Source organism: Schistocerca americana, chromosome 8, assembly GCF_021461395.2.
Source record: "Schistocerca americana isolate TAMUIC-IGC-003095 chromosome 8, iqSchAmer2.1, whole genome shotgun sequence".
Taxonomy (NCBI): domain Eukaryota; kingdom Metazoa; phylum Arthropoda; class Insecta; order Orthoptera; family Acrididae; genus Schistocerca; species Schistocerca americana.
Window position 1 is genome coordinate 28108349 of NC_060126.1, and position 26323 is coordinate 28134671.

The following is a 26323-nucleotide window of genomic DNA, read 5'->3' on the forward strand; positions in this document are numbered from 1 at the left end:
CCTGTACATTGATTCGTGTCAGACTTTAGCAGCTAATGTAATATTTAATTGTAGTTATAGTGATAAATATCTTCCTGGCTTGCAATATTCTTGTGAATCTTGAATGTCTTTGATAATGTGGAGACAATTTTGTGGGTTTAACTGTTAATGCAATTTAGGGATCTGTGTAACATAACCGCTGAAAGCCCCAGAAAGAATAGGTGGATGGTGCTTCGATACCGGCGGCATAAGTAATTCGGCGTGTAAATTCGATAAGAGCCAATCAGAAGGCTTGATTCATTGACGTCGTTTGTGCTGGGATATAGGAGTCTTTACATAGCGGAGGGAACATTTGCGTATGTTGAAATCTGGAAGGGTAAGACGTTAGGAGCGCTAGGATGAGTGCATTTGATGTTATTTTCGTAAACAGGTTCTGCTAGAGTAGGAATTTCCGTGCATACAAGCTGAGACATCTAGAAAGCAAGCGTTAACTATTTCTGGGACACTATACAATTGCCGAGAGGTCGAAGCAATGGGACGTAAGAATAACATTGGGAACGTTGTTAGATGGCGAGCCGCCATGCAGACGTTTCACTGGGAGACGCAGCGTGTGCCGCGCTGGGGCGCGTACACACGGCTGAACACGTCACATATGTTCTGTTAGATGGAAGCAGCCTGTGCTAGTCTGCCGTCAGCGGTAAAGACAGTGCTGGCCTGAGGTGTCTCAAGTATTGTGACTGCGCCTCGTGACGTCGGTGTAGCCGGCCGGAGTGGCCGAGCGGTTCTCGACGCTACGGTCTGGCGCCGCGCGACCGCTACTGTCGCAGGTTCGAATCCTGCCTCGGGCATGGATTTGTGTGATGTCCTTAGGTTAGTTAGGTTTAATTAGTTCTAAGTTCTAGGGGACTTATGACCTCAGAAGTTAAGTTCCATAGTGCTCAGAGCCATTTGAACCATTTTTGAACGTCGGTATAAGGTAAACTGTATAGACGCAACTTTCACCTGCGTCGGCCGCATCGACCGGACGGGTGCGCGGCACATCTTTAAGTGTCTGCACTCTGTATGTAAGTCTTCGCTCCCATCCGATCGCGCCATCACCGGCGTCTAGGTGAACACGTATTTGGAGGGAATTTCTCTAGTGTCAAGTATGAAAATGGGTATATCCGCGTCATGCCAGTGGGCAGCTGTGTGTGGTTTGAGAGCTGACGGCCACGTCACTTTATGGGGCTGTTGGTAGCCTCCAATGAGCTGTAGTGTACAGGGGGCGGAGTGTACGTACATTGGTTGCATGTCTGTTGCATTATTTTGTGAGCAGCTCTGTAGACTGTGCTATGCATTATCGGGACAGTTTAAGAGCACTGAATGTGACTACGCATCACTGTGCTGTATTATTTAGGAGGTGTCTGAATGTCTGTACTTAAATTATTTGGGTGGATTAGGAGTTGTTTGCGTGTCTGCAGAGCGTTATTTAAGAGTAGTTTACAGATCTGTGGGCTGTGTGGTATGACCCCAAGCATGTGTTTTGTATCAGTGTGATAAATATATTCAATAGGTAATTTAAAATGTTCGAAAATGTATAGAGTGCACTCATTCCTTACCCTCCCCATCAGCCCAGCGCAGCCTGAGTCATTTTCCCACCATTTCCAGCCCTACAGACCACCATCTGGGATTAGGTCGTAGAGGGGATGATAGAAACCTCTGGTGGCAGTAATGTGTACAAGGTCAGTTGGACAGTAAATCTCGTGGTGGAGACACTGCCTACAAATATAAAGACTTGTGTTCAGAGCAGTTTTCTGGCCATTTCACCCCACCATCTTGGATGAGGTCATGCGCTGTGCACGTTAGTACAGGTCAGTGCACGTTAGTACACATTAGCCCACCAACATGTGTCGGTAAGGGGATTTGGCGGTAGGTTGAGAATCGTGGTGGAGAGTTTAACTATTTCCTTCCAAGTTCAGGTGGGTTTGGCATTCGCAAATATTCATTTCATGTCCACAGTAGAGCACTCTGGTGGTGTCAGTATGTACTAGGCCTCGTGATGAACACATTGTATGCCACCATCTTGAATAATGGTACTTGTGTCATGACCTGTTGGCACGACAGCGCCCTCTGGTGGTGGCGGTATGTACTAAGTTAGTTGGAGTCTGGAGCGATTGGTGAATGCACTGGGTATCGCCATCTTGGATTACGTCACAGATGAAAGTGCCCTCTGGTGATGGCGATGTGTGGCAAGTCAGTTGGAGTCCTGATCTTGTACTGAACACATCTGCATGGAATTGTTTGAATAAAGACTTATGTCCAAGTCCTTTTCCCACGAATCCTTAGGAGGAGGTGGCTGTCTGGTGACTGAGGTTAGTGCAAGTGTCTTTTTTTTTCGTGCTATTTTCTTCGCTTAGTAGATAAATTGAATTTTGTTTACTGCCAAAATTAAAAGGTGGTGCCAGTTCGTAGGAAGAGGTGACGGTCGGCTGACTTAGGTTAGTGGAGGTAGGCCAAGTGCGCTATTTTCCCGCGATTTTCTTTGCTTAGTAGAGATGACAGTGTTGTGATACATTATCCTGTTGGAATTCAAACTTGGCGCCGTTTCGTACGAGGAGGTGGCAGTCAGATGACTTAGGTTAGTACAAGTGACCTATCTTCACGCAATTTTCTTAGGTTGGTAGCGAAACCCCAAGTGACCTTTGTTTACTGCAAAAATTCAAACTTGGCACCAGTTCGTAGGAGGAAGTGGTGGTCGGGTGACTTAGGTTAGTGGAGGTAGTCCAAGTGGCCTATCTTCCCACGAAGTTCTTTGGTTAGTAGAGATAACCGAGGTGTGGTGCATTATCCTGTTGAAATTTCAACTTCGCACCATTTTTCTGGGGTAGGGGGTGTGTCACTTCCCTGCCAAAATTCAAACTTCCCACCAACTTAAATGTCGTTATGGCAGCCATCTTGGATGACGTCATGCGCTGTTGCCATCTTGGATACATCTGGCAACAATGCAGAGTGGCCTGATACACAGGTTGTCCAAATACTCACCACATACCACACATGAGAATCAACCACCATACCCTCGATTTTTCGATGCACTCCCTTGCATTAATCTTCAGACAACCATCAAAACTTCCCAATCGGCAGTGACTGTTGCTTGACATGTCTTTATATGTTATTGACATCCAGTTACATGATGTAACTCGAATCAAGTGATGACTGTAGACATAGTAATTAAGTCCCCCACAGATTATTCACTCAAAAAAGAAGCATGTCAGCAACAGTCGATAGTGTAATGTTGCCTTTCCTTTCCTTAACCATAGCTTCTAAAGACAACCCAAGTTCTGTGTAATAAAAGGAGGGATCCAGATAATATGTGCTCAGCCATAGGCTCCAGAATTTCTCCAAAAAAGCGCACGTCTGTGTCTATGTAAAGCTGTGCTTAATCTCCTAAAGTGGAGATGTTGAATTCCCGCCAGACATTCACAGCATGCTCATACTCTGCATCAATCGCCTGTAAAGTTGCTGTAGAATGCAGTTATGTTGGGTAGCCTAGTTTTATTGAGTTTAGCTGTACTATCCAGATACTCATATGGAAAAAAAAACCTTCCTGGTCACAAGTTGAAATTTTTCCTCGTCGGGAAATACATCACAAGTGATATGCATATCTTTCCTATCTAGAGTTTCAGCAAGTTTCTGGAGCAGTGCCTGCATAAAACAGAACAAGTCAAGGAAGCAGAGGTTAATTCTTGGGGTCATTCGTTTGGAGACTGATATGTATTTCTCAACACTCTCAGGTAGGACGCTAACGTGATTTTTCTCCCACCTGAAATCAACTAAGTGCTCAACAAGAAAGTGAGAGTCATACTCGCTTGAGTTATGAAAGAGAACTGGTGTGTGCCATGCTAACTGATACTTCAAACTGCATGTATTGTGAGCTGCTCATCGAACTTCGTCGTAAGATTACAATGATCCCTAAGAGGAGTGTCCGCTAATGGCAGTCCAAAAATAAGATAATCACCCGTGTCACTGCACAAATCTTCATTCTTCTTCGATTTGGTCATTTGAACGTTGTCGCTGTAAACATTATCAATCACGCACGAAAGTTTTTCGAGCCCAGTGAGCGGCCAAACTGCAGGATTATCCTCGTCATAAGATTTGTAGCCGTTGAAACTTGAATCACAGAACGATACACCTTCACAGTGGGTCACAGAGCGAGGAGGCATTGAAAGTCGGTTTACACCACAAATGGGCATCGCTCCTGACGGTGAACATTCTCAAACGCTATGAATTTCTTTCCTCAGTAGGCATAATAACACGTATCGGGGCCTTGGAAGCACAATCTTCTAGATGCTGTGTTAAAAACTCATTTTTTGAAAGGGCATTGAGGCACCTTAAGGAAATATGCTTCTTATACTTGTGGTTACTCAGCTGGGAGGAAAGGAGTCGAATATGTCCTTGATCCAGCAGTAATTATAATTGTCTTTCTCTTTATTTTTCTCATCTGGGGATAGTAACGTATTTACATGCATCTTACTGTCACCGGCAAATTTTGAGAAATGGAGGAGTCCGGTGACAAATATCCTCATTCTGTACATCTGATTTGCGTTTCTCCAGGCTGTAAACGTGAACTGTTATTCTGATATTCTGCGACTCAAATATAGGTATGAACTGGATCTTAATGGGTAACTCGATACCATCGAAGTTATAACACTTATGAATATCAAGGAATGAGCACTCTGGGTTCTGTTTAATATTTCTTTTGCAAGCCAGGACTGACCATGTCAAACAAGGCTGGTCTGCTTCTTATCAGCTGTATCATTAGGAAACTTGATACAGCGGGACCTTCCATTTACTCTACCATAGAGATGCTTATGGTTGTCAAGGTGCTGGATTCGGCTGAGAGCTTTAGCTGAACCCCCTAACTTCCATCTCGAAAAACGAGTCCAGCATATGACAGTTGATGTGTTCCGTGTTATCTAGCAATTTCCCTACCCCACACCCCCAAAAAGATAGTGAAGGCTTGCGTCTTCAATGCCAGAGGCATGTTTGATGGGTGCAGCACAGCCCTGCATTTAATGTCAGGGTACTGTGGATCATTAGCTTCGTTTCCAGAACAGTAAGGTACATTTTGAGAAACGCTACAGGATCTCAGTACTGTTCTGCAGGATTCTCGATTCTATGAACGAGATTCGTTCTTCAAAGGTATTCACAATCACCAAGTATTTTAATTGCAATATGGTTTTTTCTTCACGAAACGGAACTGCCGCCAGCTGTAGGGTTACTACTGATATTACCATAGCTGGAAATGGTAGTGGACAACGATGCTGCTGCTGGTTGCATGGAGGAGGTGCACATACCCCCTGGTTCAGGTGAGAATTCAGGGGACGAGGAGATTGTGTGTTGTCCCAGATTTCTTCATTGTTCCCAGTACCGGCATCGCTGCATCCTGCATCTTGCATCATGGATGGTGGCGCTGTAGAGACCGAATAATGAGAAATAAACACATCATTTCAGACATCGCTTGCTGCTTCAATGAAAAAAAGAACACTGGTTATTTGTAAGCAGTCCAATCTATATCGTTCTGGCTGCATGACATTTCCCTCAGGTTATCCGACATCTCCTCATGATGATGCAGCTTCCCCTCCATCTACTCCCTACACTGTGGATCAGTAGATCGAGGTCTCTGAAATCACCTACACCAGCCGCCAACTGATTTAATAAACATACGCACATACACAAAAAATAAGAAAAAATTTGTTGAACAAATGTGTACTTATATGACAGCTGTGATGCGGATGGCATCAGAACCTCTGTTATTTGCTGCTTCTTCTACTCGAAATCATCTACAACAACAACAAAGAATATGCAACGTTTTATATATATGATGAAATTTTTGTCTAACAGCAACATATTACGTATACTTAATACTATGAAGAAGAAAGATCTATACTACTTCCAATGCTGCTGCTGTTGCTGGCTTTCAGCAGCCAGGTGATAAATTGTCCGATGGGCATACACTTAAGCAATAAGATGAATGTATTCAATGCTACGAAATTCTTAATAAAAAAAAAAGTTACTGTTACGTCTGCCACAGACGGCCCCTGCCACGCAGACTACACTCAAGACACCCCAGTGTACCATATAACAAACACAAGCACTTGCAGGCGCAACCAAGAGGAACACAATTCTTCGAAACAAACAGAACATGCTAGAGACTAATGCGAACCTGTTTCTGCAGAGGTCACCTCACAGATACAGGGAAAGTGGAGTACTCCGCCGGCTTTATAAGGCCAGCGCAGCAGCAGTACAGCCTTACTCCTCCTCCCATCTCCTCTGCCATTGTCATCTTTGATCTCTCCCTCCCCCCCCCCTCCCCCCCTCTCTCCTTCCCCTCTTGGCATGTCCCCGGACTCGCACACATTACGTGAACATTAGCGCGCCGGAGATCATCGCCATCCGTTTCTCGTCTGTGCCGTCGTGTTTAGTGTTCACCGTCACACTGCATCGTTCACATGTGCCATCGGCATCTTCAGTGCTTGTGCGTCGTGCCAACAGTTTGCAGTGTGGGTTATCGTCGAGTGTGAACGGCTCCGTGTTTTTGTATTTATGTGTCTACAGTTTTATTAGCCTCCATTATGTAAATTATATGTATTCCTTACGTTTTTCTCATTGTCTATTCTACGGCTGAAGAGCGGCATAGAATGCTGCTGCCAGCCTGCCTGTTGTACAGGTTTTAAAATCACAATAAAGAAAAAAAAAGCAGTACAGCCAGTTCCTCACCGAGCTAGGACCAGCTCCGACGGACCTCACCGACGCTCTTGATGAATGGTCGTATACAAGTTATTTCTTTTTGTGTGTATGTAGTGATTGTTCGAGAAGTGTAGTTCAACTTCAATAAACGACATTATACTGAGTGTTCTACAATACTGAGTATTTCCCAGTGGTGACGAGAATAGTGGAACGAACCGACGAACGTCATGGTTACGACAGCAGCACCTACGGAATGGCCACAATTCTATCAAGGACTTCTGCACCAGTTTTTGGAAACTCAGACACAACTGATCGTCGAAATCCGAAGCCTCCATCGTCCCGCGACGCCACCGCCGTTCCAAGCATTCAGCGATGAAGTTGAAGAATGGGAAACATACGAACGACGTATCCGGCAACACTTCACGATTCATCAAGTCACCCAAGAAGACAGGCAGCGCGCTTTTTTCTTTTCACGGAACCAATCGAAGATGTACGTCCTGCTAACGAAACTACAGCCGCTGGACCCCGACTCCCTCACCTTCACCGCCATCTGTGCGACGTTAAATGCCTACTACAGACGCCGATATCATGTACTCGCAGCCCGCGTCGAGTTCTACCAATGCCGGAAGAAACCCGAGCAGACCTATCGCCAGTGGGCCGCCGAGCTGCAAGGTTTCAGCAGGAAATGTAAGTTTCACACACATCTGTCCGAGGAATCGTACGCTGGTGACATGGTGCGTGACCACTTGATACAGGCAGCGCCAGACGCCGCCTTCCGCCACGACGCCCTCAAGTTAGAAGACCCGTCCCTCGAGCAGGTCATAGAACTAGCCCGTAAGTTCGAAATTTCTACAGCCGCCGATCGTCGACTGGAATCCTGGGCAGACGTAGCAGCAATCCGTGACGACGCCACGACGGACGCCGAAGACGTCGCAGCAATCCAGGGCTCAACGCCGCGCTCCTACCGCCGCCGCGGCGCCCAGACCGCTGGGCGCAATGCACACGCTGCGGCAGGGAAGGCCATTTAGCGTCCGTTTGTCGCGCAAAAACCATCACCTCCAGCAACCGCCAGCCCAGGCCATATCCAGTCGGCTTGAACAACACCACAATGGACATCAACCAGGTAGACAACTCCCCGATATCAAAAATTTTTATAGACGTCACTATCAATGACAAGCCTCTGCGTCAGCAAATAGACACAGGCGCAGCAGTATCCTTCATTAATTACACTTCATATGCCAACATTGGTTCACCACCCCTCTCTCCAGCCCCTAAGCACCTACTGGCATACAATGAGCAAGAGGCAGCTCTCCTAGGACAATTCACGGCTCAAGTACAAATCACCGTCCAGCCACGTTTCTGGTTGTCAACAATTCCTCCACATCAGACTTATTCGGACTGGACGCCTTCCGCTTATTCGGATTTTCCATTGTGGACGATGCTCACCTAGTGTCTCAGCACGTACCTTTTCCTGAATTTGATGCACTCTGTAATGAATTACAGGACCTGTTTTCACCGGGCACAGGCTGTGTCAAGGACTTTGAGGCTTCGCTCCAACTCCGTCCCGCCGCCCGGACCCGCTACTTCCGGGCACGCCAGGTACCAGTGGCACTACAACAGCGGCTCAAAGAAGAACTCCAACGTCTTCAAGATGAAGGGGTTCTCCAGCCCGTACGGTACAGCTTGTGGTCCACGCCTTTAGTCATCGTGCAGAAGCCAGGCCGCCGCCTTCGCCTCTGCGGTGACTTTAAGTCTACAGTCAACCCTCAGCTTCTCATTGACGACTATCCCCTTCCACGACCGGAAGATCTTTCTCGCAAATTGGCAGGGGGCTCCTGCTTTACCAAAATCGACCTAGCAGAAGCATGTCTCCAAATTCCTCTTGATCTTTCCTCCCGACTATACACTGTTATAAATACTCCTTTCGGCCTCTTCCAACTACACCGACTCATGTTCTGATTAGCCAGTGCTCCAGCAATCTTTCAAAGATACCTTGAACAACTTCTCACTGATATCCCGGGCTGTATAAATTACTTAGACGACATAGTTGTCACGGGGTCCTCCTCCGAAGAGCACATAGCCAACCTCCGCCTTCGAACTGCAGGTCTGAAATGTAATATTTCTAAAGCTTCATTTTTCCAACAATCTATTTCCTATCTGGGTCACATCATTTCCCAGAATGGCATTTCTCCATCTTTCTCTTATATCGACGCCATTAACAACCTGCCCCATCCCCGGGACCTTCATCAGTTGAAATCCTTCTTCGGCAAAATTTCGTATTACAGGAAATTCGTTCCTTCTGCAGCTCAAGTGGCAGCACCCCTGTACCACATCTGCCGCAAAAATGTCCCATTCTGCTGGACCCCAGTCTGCGAGACCATCTTCCATACCCTCAAACAGCAGCTCCAATCTGTCTCATGCCTTATGATCCAAATTTTGCTTTGGTACTTGCTACGGACGCCTCTGCGTATGGTGTGGGAGCCGTCCTGTCTCACAAATTGCTGGAAGGCACAGAGCGCCCCATAGCATACATCTCAAAAGCTCTCTCCACAGCACAGATATTCCCAAATCGAGAAAGAAGCACTTACCATGGTTTTTGCCTGTTCCAAGTTCTATCCCTTTCTCCATGACAAGTCCTTTCACATTATTACTGACCAAAAACCGCTCCTCTCTTTATTTGCGCTTTCCCCGCGATTACCGACCAAAACATCCCTACGTCTCCAGCGTTGAGCGCTGTTCCTATCGCAATTTCGCTACACCATGCATTTCCGTACCACCTCCCAGCACGCCAATGCGGACGCTTTGTTACGTCTACCACAAGGTCTGGACCCTGCTTTTGACCAGTTGGACCTCCTCGTTTTTCAGATTGATGATGACGTCCAAGAGGTCCTGAAGGCATTTCCCGTTACAGCTGTCAAAGTAGCTTCAGCCACCACAGAAGATTCCCTCCTCCGAGTCGTCCGACACTGTGTTCTGCATGATTGTCCATCCCCGCCGCTTCCTCAGGATCAACGCCACCTGCGGTTATACTATTCCATCCGACACCAGGTTTCGGTGGCGGACGGAGTCGTCCTTCGCTTAGATTCAGCAGAACCGAGGGTCATCGTTCCGAGATCCCTGCAGCTGATGATCCTCCACATTATTCACCAAGGGCATTGGGAGATCGTTCGCACCAAATCCCTCGCAAGAAGGGATGTTTTTTGGATCGGCCTCATGGCTGACATCACAGAGATGGTGCAGCGCTGTACCGTCTGTGCCAAACAATTGCCCTGTCCCCCCAAAAATTCCTTCCCTGGCCTATGCCGAACGGCCCCTGGGAACGCATCCACCTTGACTTCGTGGGACCAATTCTGTGTCACCAATGGCTCCTAGTCAGGGATGCATTTTCCCATTTTCCGTACTTCGATCGGTGTTCAGCAATCACCACGGACTTTACCTTATCAGTCCTCCCAAAAATATTTTGCTTGGAAGGATTACCGAAGGCCATAGTCACGGACAATGGAACACAATTTTGAAGCCAGGATTTCCTCTCCTTTTGCACCGACAACGGCATCCAGCATCTTCTCACCCCACCTTCCATCCCCAATTCAGTGGAGAAGCGGAACGACTGGTCAGAACTCTCAAGACACAAATGCTCAAATATGCCAAAGACCACTCCCTTGAAGATGCTGTGACGCTATTCCTCAGTTCCTATTGAGCCACTCCGATAGGGGACAAAAGCACAGCGGAAGAACTCCACGGCCACCAACCCAGGACCCTCCTACATCTTCTCTTGCCCTCTCCAGGAACTCAGACTCCTCCTGGACAGTCCCGGTTCTTCCCTGGGTCTTTAGTCTGGACCCGAGGTTTTGGCACTAAAGCAGGTTGGCTGCTCGCCGTCATCCAGCGTTCCCGGGGTCGTCAACTTTTTGATGTCATCTTGGGTGGCCACATAGTCCGTCGCCATCGAAATCAATTGCGTCCTCGCTACCCTGTGCCACCTGCACCGCACCCTACGACACGGACCACCACCACCTCTACGCCCCATTCCGGACCACTTACCCAGACCCCTTCACTAATGCCATCTAATCGTTACATGGGTGACGTTTCAGGGCATCAGTCGCCACCACCAGCACCACCAACACAGCGGCCGCAGCCGACGGACCAACTGCCCAGCAGCTCTTCGGCGCCTCCCCAACACCCGATGGCCACCGATGAAGACGAACCGATGCTACTGATCCCACCCATGCCGCCATCACAACCAGTACGCAGGTCAGCCCGCATCGAAGGACGTTCAGCACCACATTCTCCAAGAGGCAGCCACCACAGTCTCCTCCAGGGAGCCGCAGCTGCAGATCTCCACGACGCAGCAGCTATCGATCTTTCGCGCTGCTCCCCCCCAACCCCGGAAGGGGGATATGTTACGTCTGCCTGCCACAGACGGACCCTGCCAGGCAGACTACACTCAAGACAGCCCTGTGTACCATATAACATACACAAGTACTTGCAGGCGCAACGAAGAGGAACACAATTCCTTAAAACAAACAGAACTTGTTAGAGACTAATGCGAACCTTTTTCTGCAGTGGTCGCCTCACAGATACAGGGAAAGTTGGAGTACTCCGCCGGCCTCTGCCGGCTTTATAAGGCCAGTGCAGCAGCAGTACAGCCAGTTCCTCGCCGAGCTGGGACCAGCTCCGACGGACCTCACCGACGTTCATGATGAATGGTCGTATACAAGTTATTTGTTTTTGTGTGTATATAGTGATTGTTCGAGAAGTGTAGTTCAGTTTCAATAAACGACATTATACTGAGTGTTCTACAATACTGAGTATCCCCCAGTCACAGTTACCGATTTTGTTCCTGGGAATAGTGTACAACTGCAAAAGCTCACTGGCTACTAAATGACTGCACCATATTGCTGATACAAAGAAGAAGATATATACTCCTTATGATGTTGGTGCTACTGCTGCTCCTAAGTCTCTACCTCCAACTCACCCACGATTTGGTAGATGTATGCTGAACTAACAAGAAAAAAGTTAACACTGAAATCTGAACAAATGCTATAAAATATGAACAAATGCTACGACACCTTTTTAGCTTCGAAATCTGAACACACAGTGATTTGATACTACCAATATTTTTACGAAAATTTACTTCGAAATCTGAACACACATGATTTGATACTGCAAAACCTTTTTACGAAAATATACTCTAAGAAATACGTTTTCAGGTTATGAAATCTAAACATGAAAGAAAGCTATGATACTGAAATCTGAACACGGTGTGATTTGATACTACGAAATATTTTTTACGAAATTATGAACCTCGAAATCCGAACTCGCGCTATGATGTTAAATATGTGCTTACCTGGTAATTCTCCTTGTCTCAGGCGTTTGGCACTGTCACTGGTGCCACTTGAAAAACGCTCGTCTTGCAAGCAAATTAACACTGAAACAGGCAAACTTATGATGAAACTAACGCAACAGTGGACCATAGCAGAATGAGGATAACAGTGGGTGGGTGTAGGTTTCACATACCGTCATTGATCCATCCTTAACCAACAGCAACGCAGTATTCTGAAGAGGCATGAAAACCTCCATCTGCGTGGTTGGACACGTAGGTTCACACACAAACAGAAAGTAGCCACTTGAGAGAGAGAAGAGATGGTTTCCCAGGTATCAGATATCAAAGGGTTGCTACCACCTGAAGCTTTTGTTCTGGAGACTAGTACAACTTCCTGTCTGATCACCACATGAGTCAGCAATGTGACCTGAGCGTGTGGGAATACATGAGGTGGTTGGTGCAGTTGTGTCTCCTAGCACATCTGCTACGTGGTCAGTGTGAAGTCATTAGTGGAAGTTGTTTATCACTGTAATTACATGGAGTGATTTATGTTGATGTCGGTTTCTCAACAGTATTCCTTGCGTGGTCAGAAAAAAACAATCTTTTTATGCATTTTATTGCTTCTTTTCAATGTATTTTACAAGACCTGCATCTTGCAAAACAGCAGAGAGTGATGAGCTTTCCCCACCAAATAAGGAGATCCAACTTCTGCAAATGAACGGAAAGGGGTGAGGGGTGGGGACAGGATGTCTTCTGGTGGAGGTACTGTGCAGTAGCTCAGTCGATCCCTCCACGTCAAGGTGAGCTCACAAAGGAAGATTTTCCAACAAGGCAACATCTCCAATGTTTAATAGTGTAATTACTCAATTAGATCATGTAGTTGCTGTACAAGGTAATACTTGCACCTTCCAGTCCAACAGCTCAGCACAGGCTGAGCATTTCCCACAATTTTTCCCGGTGGAGGGGAACAGATGGAGGGAAGGGCTGAGCTTTTCCTGCCAATATCCAGCAGGGTGGCACCCAAAATAAAGAAAATCAACTACCCTATGTCCTTCCTCTCCAGCACAGACTGGGTCTTTATCCCACCAATTTCCAGATGGGGTGAGTAGGGATGGAGCAAGGGAAGGAAAGGCTGGGAGATTCTCCAGAGGGAGAGGTTAATTAATTTATCTATTTAATTAATTAGCCAAGTAATTTGATACCAAAAAGTGCTTGTATCAGCGAGGGGGAGAGGGGAAGGGTTGGAGATTTCCCAGAGGGTTTGCTGAGGAGGACAAGTAGGGGGATGGGTTTGGGGGTTCCTCAGAAGTGTGAATTATCCACAGGGAGTCATAAATCAATTAACATAACAATAGGTTAATTGAAGGGGGAGGGGTGGGGCACGACTGATTAGGTTATCCCCAGGGGGTCATAAATCAGTTAATCCTCAAGGTGTCATAAGTCAGTCAAATTTGCCCCTGAATGTGTGCAACCCCCAAACGAACTGCACCACAACCTGAATGTATGCAACACACACAAACGAATTGCACCACAACCCTATCGCTGATACAATACAAAACTATAAAACTGAAAAATAAGGAAATAAAATGTGGCCTGAACAGCAGGGTACCTTACGCCCTTCTCCAAACGAGAACTGAACTATTTGGGATTTTCGCTAAATAAAACCAGTTTCTGCTGAATACTGATTTTCGTGTTAAGCAGTGGCTGACAATGTTGTTTCCAACATTCTGCAGAGTTGGTGTCTCCTTGAAGTACCATCTTTGTATTAATTTCAGTAATCCATTGAAATACTGGCCATGGCCCAACTCTGTAACACTTGTAGTCGTGCGAGAAGCTACATGCTGTGCCCTTGTTCCAAACTTGTCCTTATTCAGCGACTATACTGAATACCATTACAGAGGCAACTGCCAGACGATTGGAAATGCGGACCTAGCCACACACAGGATCTCTTTAATTCGAGTCACGTACAAGATATTCTTAGCATGTTTTCTTCAAAGAACAGTGAACGTAATATAGGAAAATATCAAGTGGGTTTTATATCGGGATTTCAGCCATAGAATTGACCTTCAATCCGCAAACAGTACTAGTATGTAGGATGTAAAATATATCTGTTTACAAGTCGAGACTTAAATGTTCGATGCAGGGCCTTCATGAGGGGAAGGACTTATCCGATGGGATGGTGGAAGAACAAACAGGAGTCGATAGGGAAGCGATAGGGGATAAAGTATTAGAATCAGAAATTGGAAGATTTAAATCAAATAAGGCAGAAGGGACAAATAACACTCCATCGTAATTTATAAAATCACTGGATGCAATGGCAAGAAAACGATTATTCACGTTGGTGTGTAGAATGTGTGAGACTAACGATACCCCATCTGACTTTCGGAGAAACATCATCCAAACAATTCCCCAGATTGCAAAAGGCGACAAGCGCGAGAGTTATCGCGTAATCAGGTTAACAGCTCATGCATTCAAGCTGCTGACAAGAAATATAGACATAGGGACGGAAAAAAATTGAGGATTTGTTGGATGACGATCAGTTTGGCGTTAGGAAAGGTAAAGGCGCCAGTGAGGCATTTTTGACGTTGCAGTTCATAACGGAAGCAAGACTGCAGAAAAATCACAACACGTGTATGGAATTTGCCGTCCTGGAGAAAGCTTTTGACAGCGTAAAGTGGTGAACGTCGTTCAAAATGCTCAAAAAATAGGGTAAGCTATAGGGGAAAGACAATATGTACAAAAACTAAGAGGGAACGATAAGAGTGGAAGACCAATAACAAAGAGCAGCGATTACCAAGGGTGTAAGTCATGGCTATAGTCTTTTACCCCTGCTTTACAACCTATACATCCAAGGAGCAATGACAGAAATAAAAGAAAGGTACAATGGTGGTATTAAAATTCAAAGTAAAAGACTATCAATGATATAATTCGCTGATGACATTGCAGTGCTCGGTTAAGGTAAAGAATAACTATAGGATCTGCTGAAAGGAATGAATAGTCTAATGAGTACAGAATATGGACTGTGCATAAACTGAAGAAAGATAAGAGTAATGAGAAGTAGCAGAAATGACAACAGCGAAAAACTTAACATCATAATTGATAATCATGAAGTAGATGAAGTTAAGAAGTTCTCTTCCTTAGGCAGCAAAGTACTCCATGATGGACAGGTCAAGGAGGACATCAAAAGCAGACTAGCACTGGCAAAAGAGGGCATGCCTGGCCAAGACAAGTGGGCTAATATCAAACATAGGCTTTAATTTAAGGAAGAAATTTCTCAGAATTCACGTCTTGGAGCATTGTATTGTATGGTAGTAAAACATGTACTGTGGAAAAGAGAATGAAGCATCTGAGATGTGATGTTATAGAAGAATGCTGAAAAATTTGGTGGACTGATAAGAAAAGGAATGAGGATGTTCCTCACAGAATTGGCAAGGAATAATGTAAACACATAATGTTTAAGTGATAATACAAACGAATGTGCTTAAGTAATAAATCGATGTTTCGTTATGTGTCCTTTCGAATTGTTACCTAATAACTCTACAACAGCATGTCTCATTCAATTCCTCAAGCAGAAGTGGATGAATTAAAGACCTGAATTCAAACTGTCATTCAACAGAAGTAGTAGGGTAAGGAAGCTTCAAGCGCATTTTGTTAGTGCGAGCTTCATACATCAGGGGTAAGCATACATTTAGGGTATTGTTATGCTAAAAGATTTATGACCCCTGGATATAATGTGTCCCTAACCTCTCTTAAGTGGTTTTCCATATCACTCCATTCCACTTGTCCCTCACCTGAGCATATTGTTCTGTTCCATGTCACCCCTCCCCACCCCTTAACCTATCGTCCCCTTATACCTATTGTTCATTTGTAAGCCACTTTTTGTCATCTGCACCCCTATCATCTATTATGCCGCTTTTTCGCCCTCCCCTCTCCTTCAGAGAAACCCGACAGAATTCCTAGCTACCCTCCCTCACAGAAAAAAACTGGTGGGGTAATCGCTCAGTCTGTGCTGAGCTGTCAGTGTCAAAGGATATATTCTTTATTTTTGGCAATTATAACTGTCATCCTGTTGGAAAATTTTCTCGGAATTGACTGAAACAAGCCCTCTTTGTGCTCACCTCAACATGGAAGAACCAAGTGAGCTAGCGCACAATGGCACCATGAGGGAATGACCCTCCTTCCACCCTTCATACCTTCATACCCTCTCTCCCCACTCTTCCCAGGAAAAACTGGTGGGAAAAGTTGCTGAGCTGATGGAGAGGAAGGACCCCATGATAAGAAATTCAGGTGCATTGCACAGGACACAATAATAATAATAATAATAATAATAATAAAAATAATAATAACAATAATAATACATTGTTTATTTATAAAAATTAATTTGCATCAATCCAGTCTCAGGACTGAAGACCACAACAACAACAACCAATTTGCAGGGGTTGGATCATCTTTTATTGGGCAGGAAAAGCTCATTATTCTCTGCTGTTTATTTAGTTTTGGAACATGCAGATCTCGTAAAATATACTGAAAAGAAGAAATTAAATTTGTAAATACATTGCTTTTTTCTGATTGTGCAAGAGATAGCTTCATGAAATTAATGCCAACATAAAATACCAAGAGTACATAACTATGCTGTTACAGATCATGCTAAACATATCTGTGAAAAAGCCTCCCAATTGTGTCTTCCTGTGCGTTGCACGGCACCACAGGTGTTCGACCACAAGCAACCCTTTGAGTCAAGACTGTTGGACTGGTGGCGCCTGTGAAGGAATGTGTGATACCACATGTCAGCTTCCTTCGAAATTTGATAGCAGACTCACTTCCTGTTTTGTTCCCAAACACACACATTCCACAGCTGCTCAATAAGCCCACCTGACAGTGCAGATATTGACTGGTTAGTTTACAATACCACCAGCAGAGATTGCTGGGAGACGTGACGTACCCATTCCTCCTCCTTCCAATGCCCTCCTGCCCCCTCACCCACCCATTACTTCCTGTCAGAAAAAGCATCAGGTGGTGGCAGTGCTTTGATATTGATACTTGTGAAACTCCCATCGAAACACACGCTGTCCCTCCCTCCCTCCCCCCCTCCCTTTTTCCCTCTCTGAGTAACTCTGCGCTGGAGTAAGCTGGCGCCAGCACACCATGCAGCAAAGAGGTTGCGAGACGATAGACAGAGGCTGACAACAGTCTCGCAGGAAATGCGTCGCCAACGCCGCCAGTATTTAGGATCGCTGCTGCAAACCAGAGGGTGAGTCTGAGTCTGTTGGAGTCTCTCGTACTGAGTGGGTTACAGTGTCACCAGTCATAGCCAAGCAGCAGCAGTTAGCTCCGCCGCTAACTCTTGAGACAGGCAGCACTCAACGATCATACAGTGAACATAGCGGACTTTGTACTTCACCAGCAGTGAGGCTAACGTGGACTATACAGAAGAGCTTGTACCACAACGAAGATCTGGTGTTAAGTAAACTTTCTATTCTTATGAATAAAGAATGCAGTTAATAAAAGCGTTAAGTTTGTGTTAAAGAAAGAGGATATCAACCACCAAATAATATCCTCTCCTACCTTCCCATGGTACAGTCGTGCTCAAAAGTATCCGAACGACCTGAATTGCATTTCGTCTGATTCGCATGCAACCCACATAACGCAGCTGCCTAGCAGGTCCTCTAATCGCTCCTTGGTACAGTCGTTTGACTATTGAAATTGGATCCAACAAGTCACCACTAGAAAACACTGCTCTGTATCGCAATAACTCAAGATGTAAAGTAATACCACGACACTACAAATATCAAGGAACACCTCATCACAGATAAGACTGTTCTTAAGGCTTGTAAGCTCACCTTTATTACAATAAATGACATACCTGAAATGTTACCACTCTCATTATTACGTTCAGATAGGTAATGCACGTAGTAAGTTCGTCGTTTTCATGATTTCCTCTTCAATGTAACATACCGTACTTATTATTTAACACAAAATGACATTAAAAATTGACATTACTCACTAGTAGCTAGTTGAGAATAAGTATGAACTTCAAATGACACGTCGAACTGCCTCGTTCTGCATATGGATTCAAACCCAGATCATGCAGACTAAGATTTCGTGACTGACAGAAACTCACAGTCATTCCCGACTAGGCATACAGACAGTGATATCCCTCGATTTTAGGCAGTATCAGTATCAACTTTAAGATACATAACGTAAACATTTTTAACGGACGCGAATTCCTACCCAGCATCTATTGTCCCTGTTAACGAACTAAGACAGACGTTAAATATTGCTTCTTCACAACTAACTTACTTGAAATGCCGTGAGGTAAAGCGTTGTGTTGGACAGGGATTCGAACTCAGAATCTAATCGGATTGTTATCGAAGAACAATCAATTGTGACATATCGGTTTTTCTCGGCAGTAAAATGGTTCAAATGGCTCTGAGCACTATTTGACTCAACTTCTGAGGTCATCAGTCCCCTAAAACTTAAAACTACTTAAACCTAACTAACCTAAGGACATCACACACATCCATGCCCGAGGCAGGATTCGAACCTGCGACCGTTGCGGTCGCGCGGTTCCAGACTGTAGCGCCTAAAACCGCTCGGCCACTCCTGCCGGCTTTCTCGGCAGTAGCTAGATGTTTTAACTGAAATGACGAGACGAAACATTACTTTTTTCCCTCCCAGGACTCCAACCCGGCACCTATCGCTGTTATATTCTAGGGAAAATGAACGTTAAATATGGGTTTGTTACACCAGAAGCGACATGTGAGCATGATTGAACTAGAAATAATATGACGATGAGCTCTTTGCTGACTGGCAATTGAACCCCACACATATCGTTGTTGACTGCACACAAAGAGACGTCAGCTACAGAACTTTTGTCCACCAGCAGCTCGGAATAACATCCTTGTCTTACAGTGATCTCGCAAATAGTTCTGTGTCTCACTGGGAGTCAAAAACGTCAGATATCGTTAGTGTTGACAACGAATGAAAATGTATGCTAGGGCTTGATAACACATAATGAAAACTTTAGTGCCGGGCCAGGATTAGAACCCATTCACGCGCAATATGTGGAGATGTTGAGGAATCTGCAGTTTTGAACAAACAACAAATAGTAGTCGAGCTGTATTGTCACGAAGGGATCAAATTGCGCGTTAAGGGCGGTCTGAGTTGCATTCCCCGTTCAGAACCAATTTTATCGACATACATAAGCTCAAATAAAAGATGGAATAAGTGTCCTGTGACCGTACATAGCGATTGTTTCGTCGCTAGAAATAAATAACTAGTATAAGAAACGTTACTGGTGATAGAGATCCCACATTTCGCCACTCCTGACTTTATTGTCGTTCAACCTAACGTCTACTTGGTAGAGAAGGAATATCATGTTTAATGTGAATTTCAGACGACAATTCTATTGTAACTTCTTCACTTCGCGTAACCAGAAGAGAACAGAATCTGTATCTCCCTGTTAATAATCATCAGCAGAAGTTGGAATTGAACCCACAACATCATCATAGGACCCTAGCATCAATCCAACAGACCACCAAATAATTTCTGTAAGACTTATTTTGTATCATAACACCGTTGCGGCACACTCGATGAGAATTCTGACACACAGGCTCCATGTAGTGGTTTGCAGCATGTTCAGTACATTCATTTACTTGGTTGACCGAATCGCCATGAACTAGCTGTCTCGGCTACCCAGTGCATACATTCGACTCTATTTTGTAATCACCGAAATAAAATCACGTAACTGCCACTTACACAGAACTGCCAACAGTGTAGTATGCAGAAATTTAAATAGGAAGTGTTCCTTTCCATTTGAGCTACTCTATTGCGTTCTGGAGGAACTGCTGTTGACTTCTGGAGCTACTGTAGCTATATGATTACTAGTAGCGTAACGGTAAGCGTCGCTTACCGTAGATAAGACGTCGCGAGTTCTGTTACATTCGCTGCTACATTTTTTAAAACGCAATTCTGCTGTCTGCTGATGTTATCAATTTAATGGAACTTTGAACATAATTCTTTCACTTCTCAACCCAAAATGGTCGCATGTGGAAGAAGGGCCAACTACTGCGACATTTTGTTCTTTTCAGGTATAATAGACGGCCAGGCAGCAGATGCATCTCGAAACTTTAGTATTATGTATGGGGAGAGAGCATCATGCCAAAATACGTCAGAAAATTATTTTCTACATTAGCTGTCGTCTCGTAGTGGCATTTTATTCTTCATCAAACTTTGACAGCTTTAACTCAGAACAATTTTTCTACATGCATATGATCAATAAACTGCATGTGCATTGTCAGACTGTTATAGATAACATAAGAGAATTCGCGTATATCGTTGATGATTAATTTCTCTCTCATGTTTAGTATTATTTTAACAACACTAAAAGAAACCCTACGAAAATTGTGCACTGTATTATAAGAAGTTAAATAAAACTACCCACGATAAACTTGCGACGAAAGTCTGTTTTAATAAAACTGAGTATCTGTACACAAGCGTTCCTCTATCGGCACAAATTAGTAAAATACTACTCACTTAGATTTCGATTGGGTCTGTGTTTAATTGGTATACTGTGTCATACTCAACAGGTATGCAAATGTGGCATTTCATAAATAGTTATGTATTCCTAGAAACTTTCGCTGACTCTTTTCTATTATTTGCTTTGTTTTATTATTACTCGCGTAATAACAAATAGATGAGATAAAATATGTTACTACGAAAAGAGCCGCGAAATACCTTTTAGTGATGCTGTGCTGTGACTTTCTTTGGATCATTAATTTTCAACAAAACATAATATACTATGTTCTTATTCTTCTGGATCTGGCTTTCTATCAACATATCTTCCTTACTTTATAGTTATTGAAAAGGTTAATGAAAATTACTTTGTTATCAATACTGATGTTACAGTACGCAATGATTGTTCAACATCAAAATTTTGCAGTGGATTTTTGTTAACAGTAAAATACCAATAAGTACCACGACTAACACGAGAACATGAGACTATTATCGGAGAAAAAAGATGTTTTTACTATAAGGTTGCCAGACCAGAACTACACACAGCAAGATATCTTTTATGTTATGAAGGTAAATTATCTTTTTGCACTGTTAGTAATATATTATCAGCAGCCCGCGTCAACCTGTAAAACACATCATAAAATCTGCTGCTCTTCTCTGCAATTCCGAAAGCTGAAAGAAATAATTTTACTTCACTATTACCTGCCCGCTTCTTTGCGATGTGATGGATTTCATTTAATGCAATTTGAATGCGCCGCGGCAGCGGATCGTTCGTTCGTAGCGCAGCTCTGCACCACGAATAATATTTAAATAACTGAAAATGTCTTAAAGGGATGGGATAAAATACCAGGCAAGCTTATTACAAATCATAATGCAAGGTTTCACTAAGTAACTCTGTTCAAAACATTTAAACAATTCTATTAATTACACACCTTTCCAAGGCTATGTCTAATGGCGTCCCTCTTACAATCTTGACAAAAGAATGCTACGCTAGCGTACAATATAACGCCACAGGCTATCCTACTCACGTAACTCCAAGAAGACGACAGAGAAATTAATGTTCGTTCTGTATTATTTACACTAGTCACATTTTCTCATCTTTGTTTAAATATTTAATAAGTATCGTCTGCGGCGGTTTCAGTACTCGCCGACACAGATATTATCTAAAATAAATAAAAAAACAGTACATAATTTTATACAAGAACAAACAGGACACATAACGCTTTCTCTTTATCACATAATATGTATTTTGCTAATAGACGTTACAAAACCTAAAATTTGCTTATCGGCAGCGGAAAGAGGCGTTACCTGTTGTGCACATTGTAAGTTTTTCTCCATTAACTATGAGCTGAAAGTATTTTCTTGCGATTTACTTATCGATGTTTGATCTGACTGCCTGTAGCTCTTTCACAAAAGACATAAAAACGTCACAGTCAGCGAGACTGGAACCGCGAACCACAACAGACGCTTCTTCACAGGTGAGCACATCCCCAATGTTTTTTTTTTTTAATCTCTGTTCGTTTTCGATCGTTGCATCTGCTCGGGGCGGACGTCGCAAGACACCCGTTTCATTTCGTCGTTGATCCATTTACTCAGTTTTTTTATTACAGAGGGCAGCTAAACCTCTGATCGAACACGCTGAGTTACCGTGCCGGCTCCCCACAGAGCTCGTGAACAGGCGCTTTTCTCTGACGAGGCCAATAGTGGCTAGAACTCGTAAACCGCTATTTAAATGACGAGATTAGTTGCGATTGCCATGTGCAACGGCTTTCCTGGGCTGAAAACCGTAAATTTACAATCTTTTGTTACACCTCAAGCGATAATAACTCAGATTATTCAATGGAAATGACAGGAAAATTCAAGTGAAATTTGAGGCTTAATTCCGCGCACACCAGGAATTAATTCGTCGATCACAGAGTTGCCAAACATACCTTGACTTTTTGCCTAATCTCAGTTACAGTACCAGCAGGAAGAAGACGAACCGATGTGTTCCTACAGAGGTCTGGGAAGTGACCATAGCTGGTATCTCAAAGACGCGGGAGGCACGGACTGGAATACGTAATGCGTCTGATTCGCAATTTTGTAACTAGGTTTAGGGACTGGAGCGTAGTTACTAATAATACTCTGAACTGACTACAAACTAAGCATCATAAATCAGTGACTCTCATAGTTGTTTTTATATTTCTTTCGAAAGTGTACTCAAAACTAAGAGACTAATTCATGGACGATTTCGTGCCTGGCCGATAGTCGAGCACACCAAACAAATAAAAGAAAAATGTGTGTATGTGTGTGTGTGTGTGTGTGTGTGTGTGTGTGTGAGAGAGAGAGAGAGAGAGAGAAGAGAGAGAGAGAGATAAAAATAAAAAAGAATGACAGAGGGGGTAAAAAATTGTTGTAAATAACTTGAATATTGGTACGTAAAGAAATCTTTCATTAAAATGACACGTTCCACATCACTACGAAATGTCGTATTCATGATCTATAGAATAAGTATTAATCTAATCTAATCTAATCATATAATATTGCTGACTGGCCGTGAAGAGTCATGAATTATCGAAATTTTCGCCAATATCAGTAACCAAACCTGAACTTGAAAATAAAAGACGACAGTTTTTGTAATAAACCGGGACTCCTATCAAGACCCTTTCGAATTTAAAGATGAAGCACATGATTTGAAGGTTTGTGACGGAGATACGAACCCAACACGTAATCGGATTGTTAACTAAGTAAAATCAAATGTAACTTGTCGGTTTTTCTTACCAGCTACTAGGTGTTTGAATCTGCCTGAGCGACAATCGAACCGCACTCCTATCGTTCTTCTTTATTGTCCACGAATGTAGCTTAAGTATCAATTGATTACTCACCAACATAAGATGTGTGCGTGTTTGTCCAGAAATTGTTGGCAACACATGAACAGACATTACAAATGCACGATAATTTTCACTAGCAGGCCGGTGTGCACGTGATAGGGCTTTAAATGAAATCATGAATATTTTTGTACTGGATCAGGAATCGTACCCACATATTGACCTTTGGAAGAGACCTAGAGAAGATTGCAGTCTTGAAAAAAGAAACGAAATGATTGAATTATACTGTTATGAGAGAGTCAGATCCTCGAAAGAGGAGATACGAATTCGAATCACAGTCCAGCACCAAATTTTTCAACGTCTCTAGTTCTATCAAGTGCAAGTAAAATAAGAGCCCTGTTCCTTTAAATGGCTATCGGTTCATGAAATAAAATAAAATTTTCTAATGTAAGTAAGTTTACTGGTGACAGTATTTCTGTTTACTATGACCTCCAACTATGTCATTTCCCAACGTAAACCGGCTCTGCCCAGTTGGGAATGAAAGAAGGTGATGGTTAATGCGGATTCTGGATTATAACATCTATTCTCTTGAGGTAACCAGAGGTAAAGTAAATCTGTTTGTGCCTCTTAAAAGTAAATGCCTGAACCCACGCATTGCACTTGTGATAGTTCGTTCCACCAGACCATTGTGGCCACATTTCCCAGCCCCAGGAGTGTGTTGTAACGGATCATGTGCTTAGCAACTGCATCAGACGCCGTTTCACGAACTCACAAACTCGGCCAACGGTTAACAGTGGCAACTCGGCCTCCACGTCAGTAGCGACGACGACGGTTTACAAAAATCTATTCATTAAACCAACTTACGATTGTTCCTTGTCGTGCGAGTAAGGCCACGTGACGCAGAGAACAAACTGAAAATGCAGCATTAACTCACACTAATAGCAGCCCAGAGAAAAACGAACAGCGTTCCACACGTGTGTGACTTAACCCACACAACACCACTACGTCACAGCTCAGTGCTGACGCGCCGTATCGAACGCTCAAGTTGGCCGAACGATTTTATCAATGAATTGATAACACCGAGAATGTTTCTGGCCATAAACGCGTATCAACCGACCGACCGACCAACATAGTGGATGTGAATCTTCAGGTTTTGGCGGCGCAAAGACTATTCCATTAAGTTTCGGGTGTGCAGCCGCAAGAAATCTCCTTCTCCTTCTAATATTTCGGCTGTATAAAGAGAGCAGAAGAAGATGAAGAAACCTTTAAATCGGTGGCCTTCCTGCCATTATGTGGGTAGCCTCTCATCAAAAATAGGACGCATTCTCGGCAGACACAAAGTAAAAGTGATTTTTCGTCCTCCACCCAAGACAGCTGCACTCGTGGGCTCCATCAAAGATGATTTGCTGCTCCGAAAATGTGGAGTTTACAAAATTCCATGTGAATGTGGCCTTTCTTACATCGGACAAACAACTCGTACTGTCCAAGAAAGATGTACAGAACACCGGAGGTGCACACGACTTGTGCAACCTAACAAGTCGGCAGTGGCAGAGCACTGTTTTGATAATGGTCACAGTATGTTGTATGACAACGTCGAAATTTTGACAACTACATCATCCTTTTGGGACTCGATAGTGAAGGAGGCAATTGAAATTCACTTAACGACGAATTTAATTAATAGAGATAGTGGTTTCAATCTCGATAAATCATGGAATCCGGCACATGCTGCAATTAAGTCGCAAAGACGTCGTCACAGTGTAGCTCACAATGATATATCGATATGCCAACACAGATCAACTGCGGAGTCATAGACACAACTCGCACATAATGCACGTCTCTGCCGCCGACCAACGTCTCTGGCGCATTTGCATCTGTGGCCCCATGCGCCGTCGCCCGGTACAAGAGTATAAAGAGACGAAGCGAGCACTGGAGCGGCAGTCTTGCGGCTCACTCTGAAGATGGCTGAACGTTATACAGCCGATTTCTTGCGGCTGCACACCCGAAGCTTAATGGACCAACATAGTGGAGGTTTGCAGGCGCTTTCGGCAACCGACCGACCAACTATCCTTGTCAGTAGGTCTGTTGCGTACGACCATTGGACAGACGACCCGCCAACCACTTCAATCACCCCCACCCCCTTCCCTTTTTACTAAAAATAACGGTGCCGTTGTAGCGCTGTCGTTCCAACCGCCCCCAAAAGTTTGTAACTCTGTCATTGTAATGGGCGAGTAAAGTCGGTCGGGTCGTGTGAAAGTTGCACACGAAGTTGATCGGTCGGATGATTGGTGCGTCTCTGGGACTCCTAAGTGAGCCTACAAGAACAACAGCAGAGTACAGATGTGGGTGATTTATTGAGAGCGCCGGCTGCGCGGACACAGCCTGTAGTTACACCGCAGGCCGGCGCGGCCCGGCTGCGGTCGCAGGGGCGGCAGCGGCGGCTCCGCCTCCGCGACACGCGTCGCCTCTCCTCGCTGCTGCAGGTCGAACTGCTGGGCGTCGGCGAGCGGCGGCGGGGGCGGAGGCGGAGCTCCTCGCGGCGCTTCCGCCTCCGGTGCGGCGCCTCCCAACGGCTGTCGGAGTAGTAGGCGGCGAGGGCTGGGGCCGACGTGTCCTGCACGACAGGGTCTACACTTAGCGGCGTCGCATCAACTGCTGAGACCGGGGGCGCACTAGCAAGACTGGCAAATTTCTGCGAAACAACAGGGAATTTCGCTGCAGTTGTGATAACCTGGGTTTACAGCATATGTACGAGGGGTGTCCAGATAGTAAGTTTCGATCGGTTGCGAAATGGAAACGACTATGAAAATCCGATAAAGCTTAGCACAAATGTGTTGGTAAGTGTCTCTAGTATGACCCTACATAGTATCACGTCGCTATTTTCATTTCTGAGCTCACAGTGAGCGCGTAAAGATGTCTAGAAAATTGTGTCTCCCGCCAAGTACGAGGGCCTGTTGAGAAATTTCGCCTGAAGCTA

General features: G+C 44.4%; 1 protein-coding gene across 1 annotated transcript; it reads left to right on the forward strand.

Annotated features, from left to right (window-relative positions):
- The first annotated feature begins 7436 nt into the window (after positions 1-7436).
- LOC124544944 (snake venom metalloprotease inhibitor 02D01-like) lies at positions 7437-26022 on the forward strand. The gene is made up of 4 exons (XM_047123690.1): positions 7437-7539; positions 10797-10948; positions 11269-11414; positions 25746-26022. Exons 1-4 carry the CDS (start codon positions 7437-7439, stop codon positions 26020-26022), a joined length of 678 nt encoding a protein of 225 aa, XP_046979646.1.
- Positions 26023-26323: the final 301 nt, after the last annotated feature.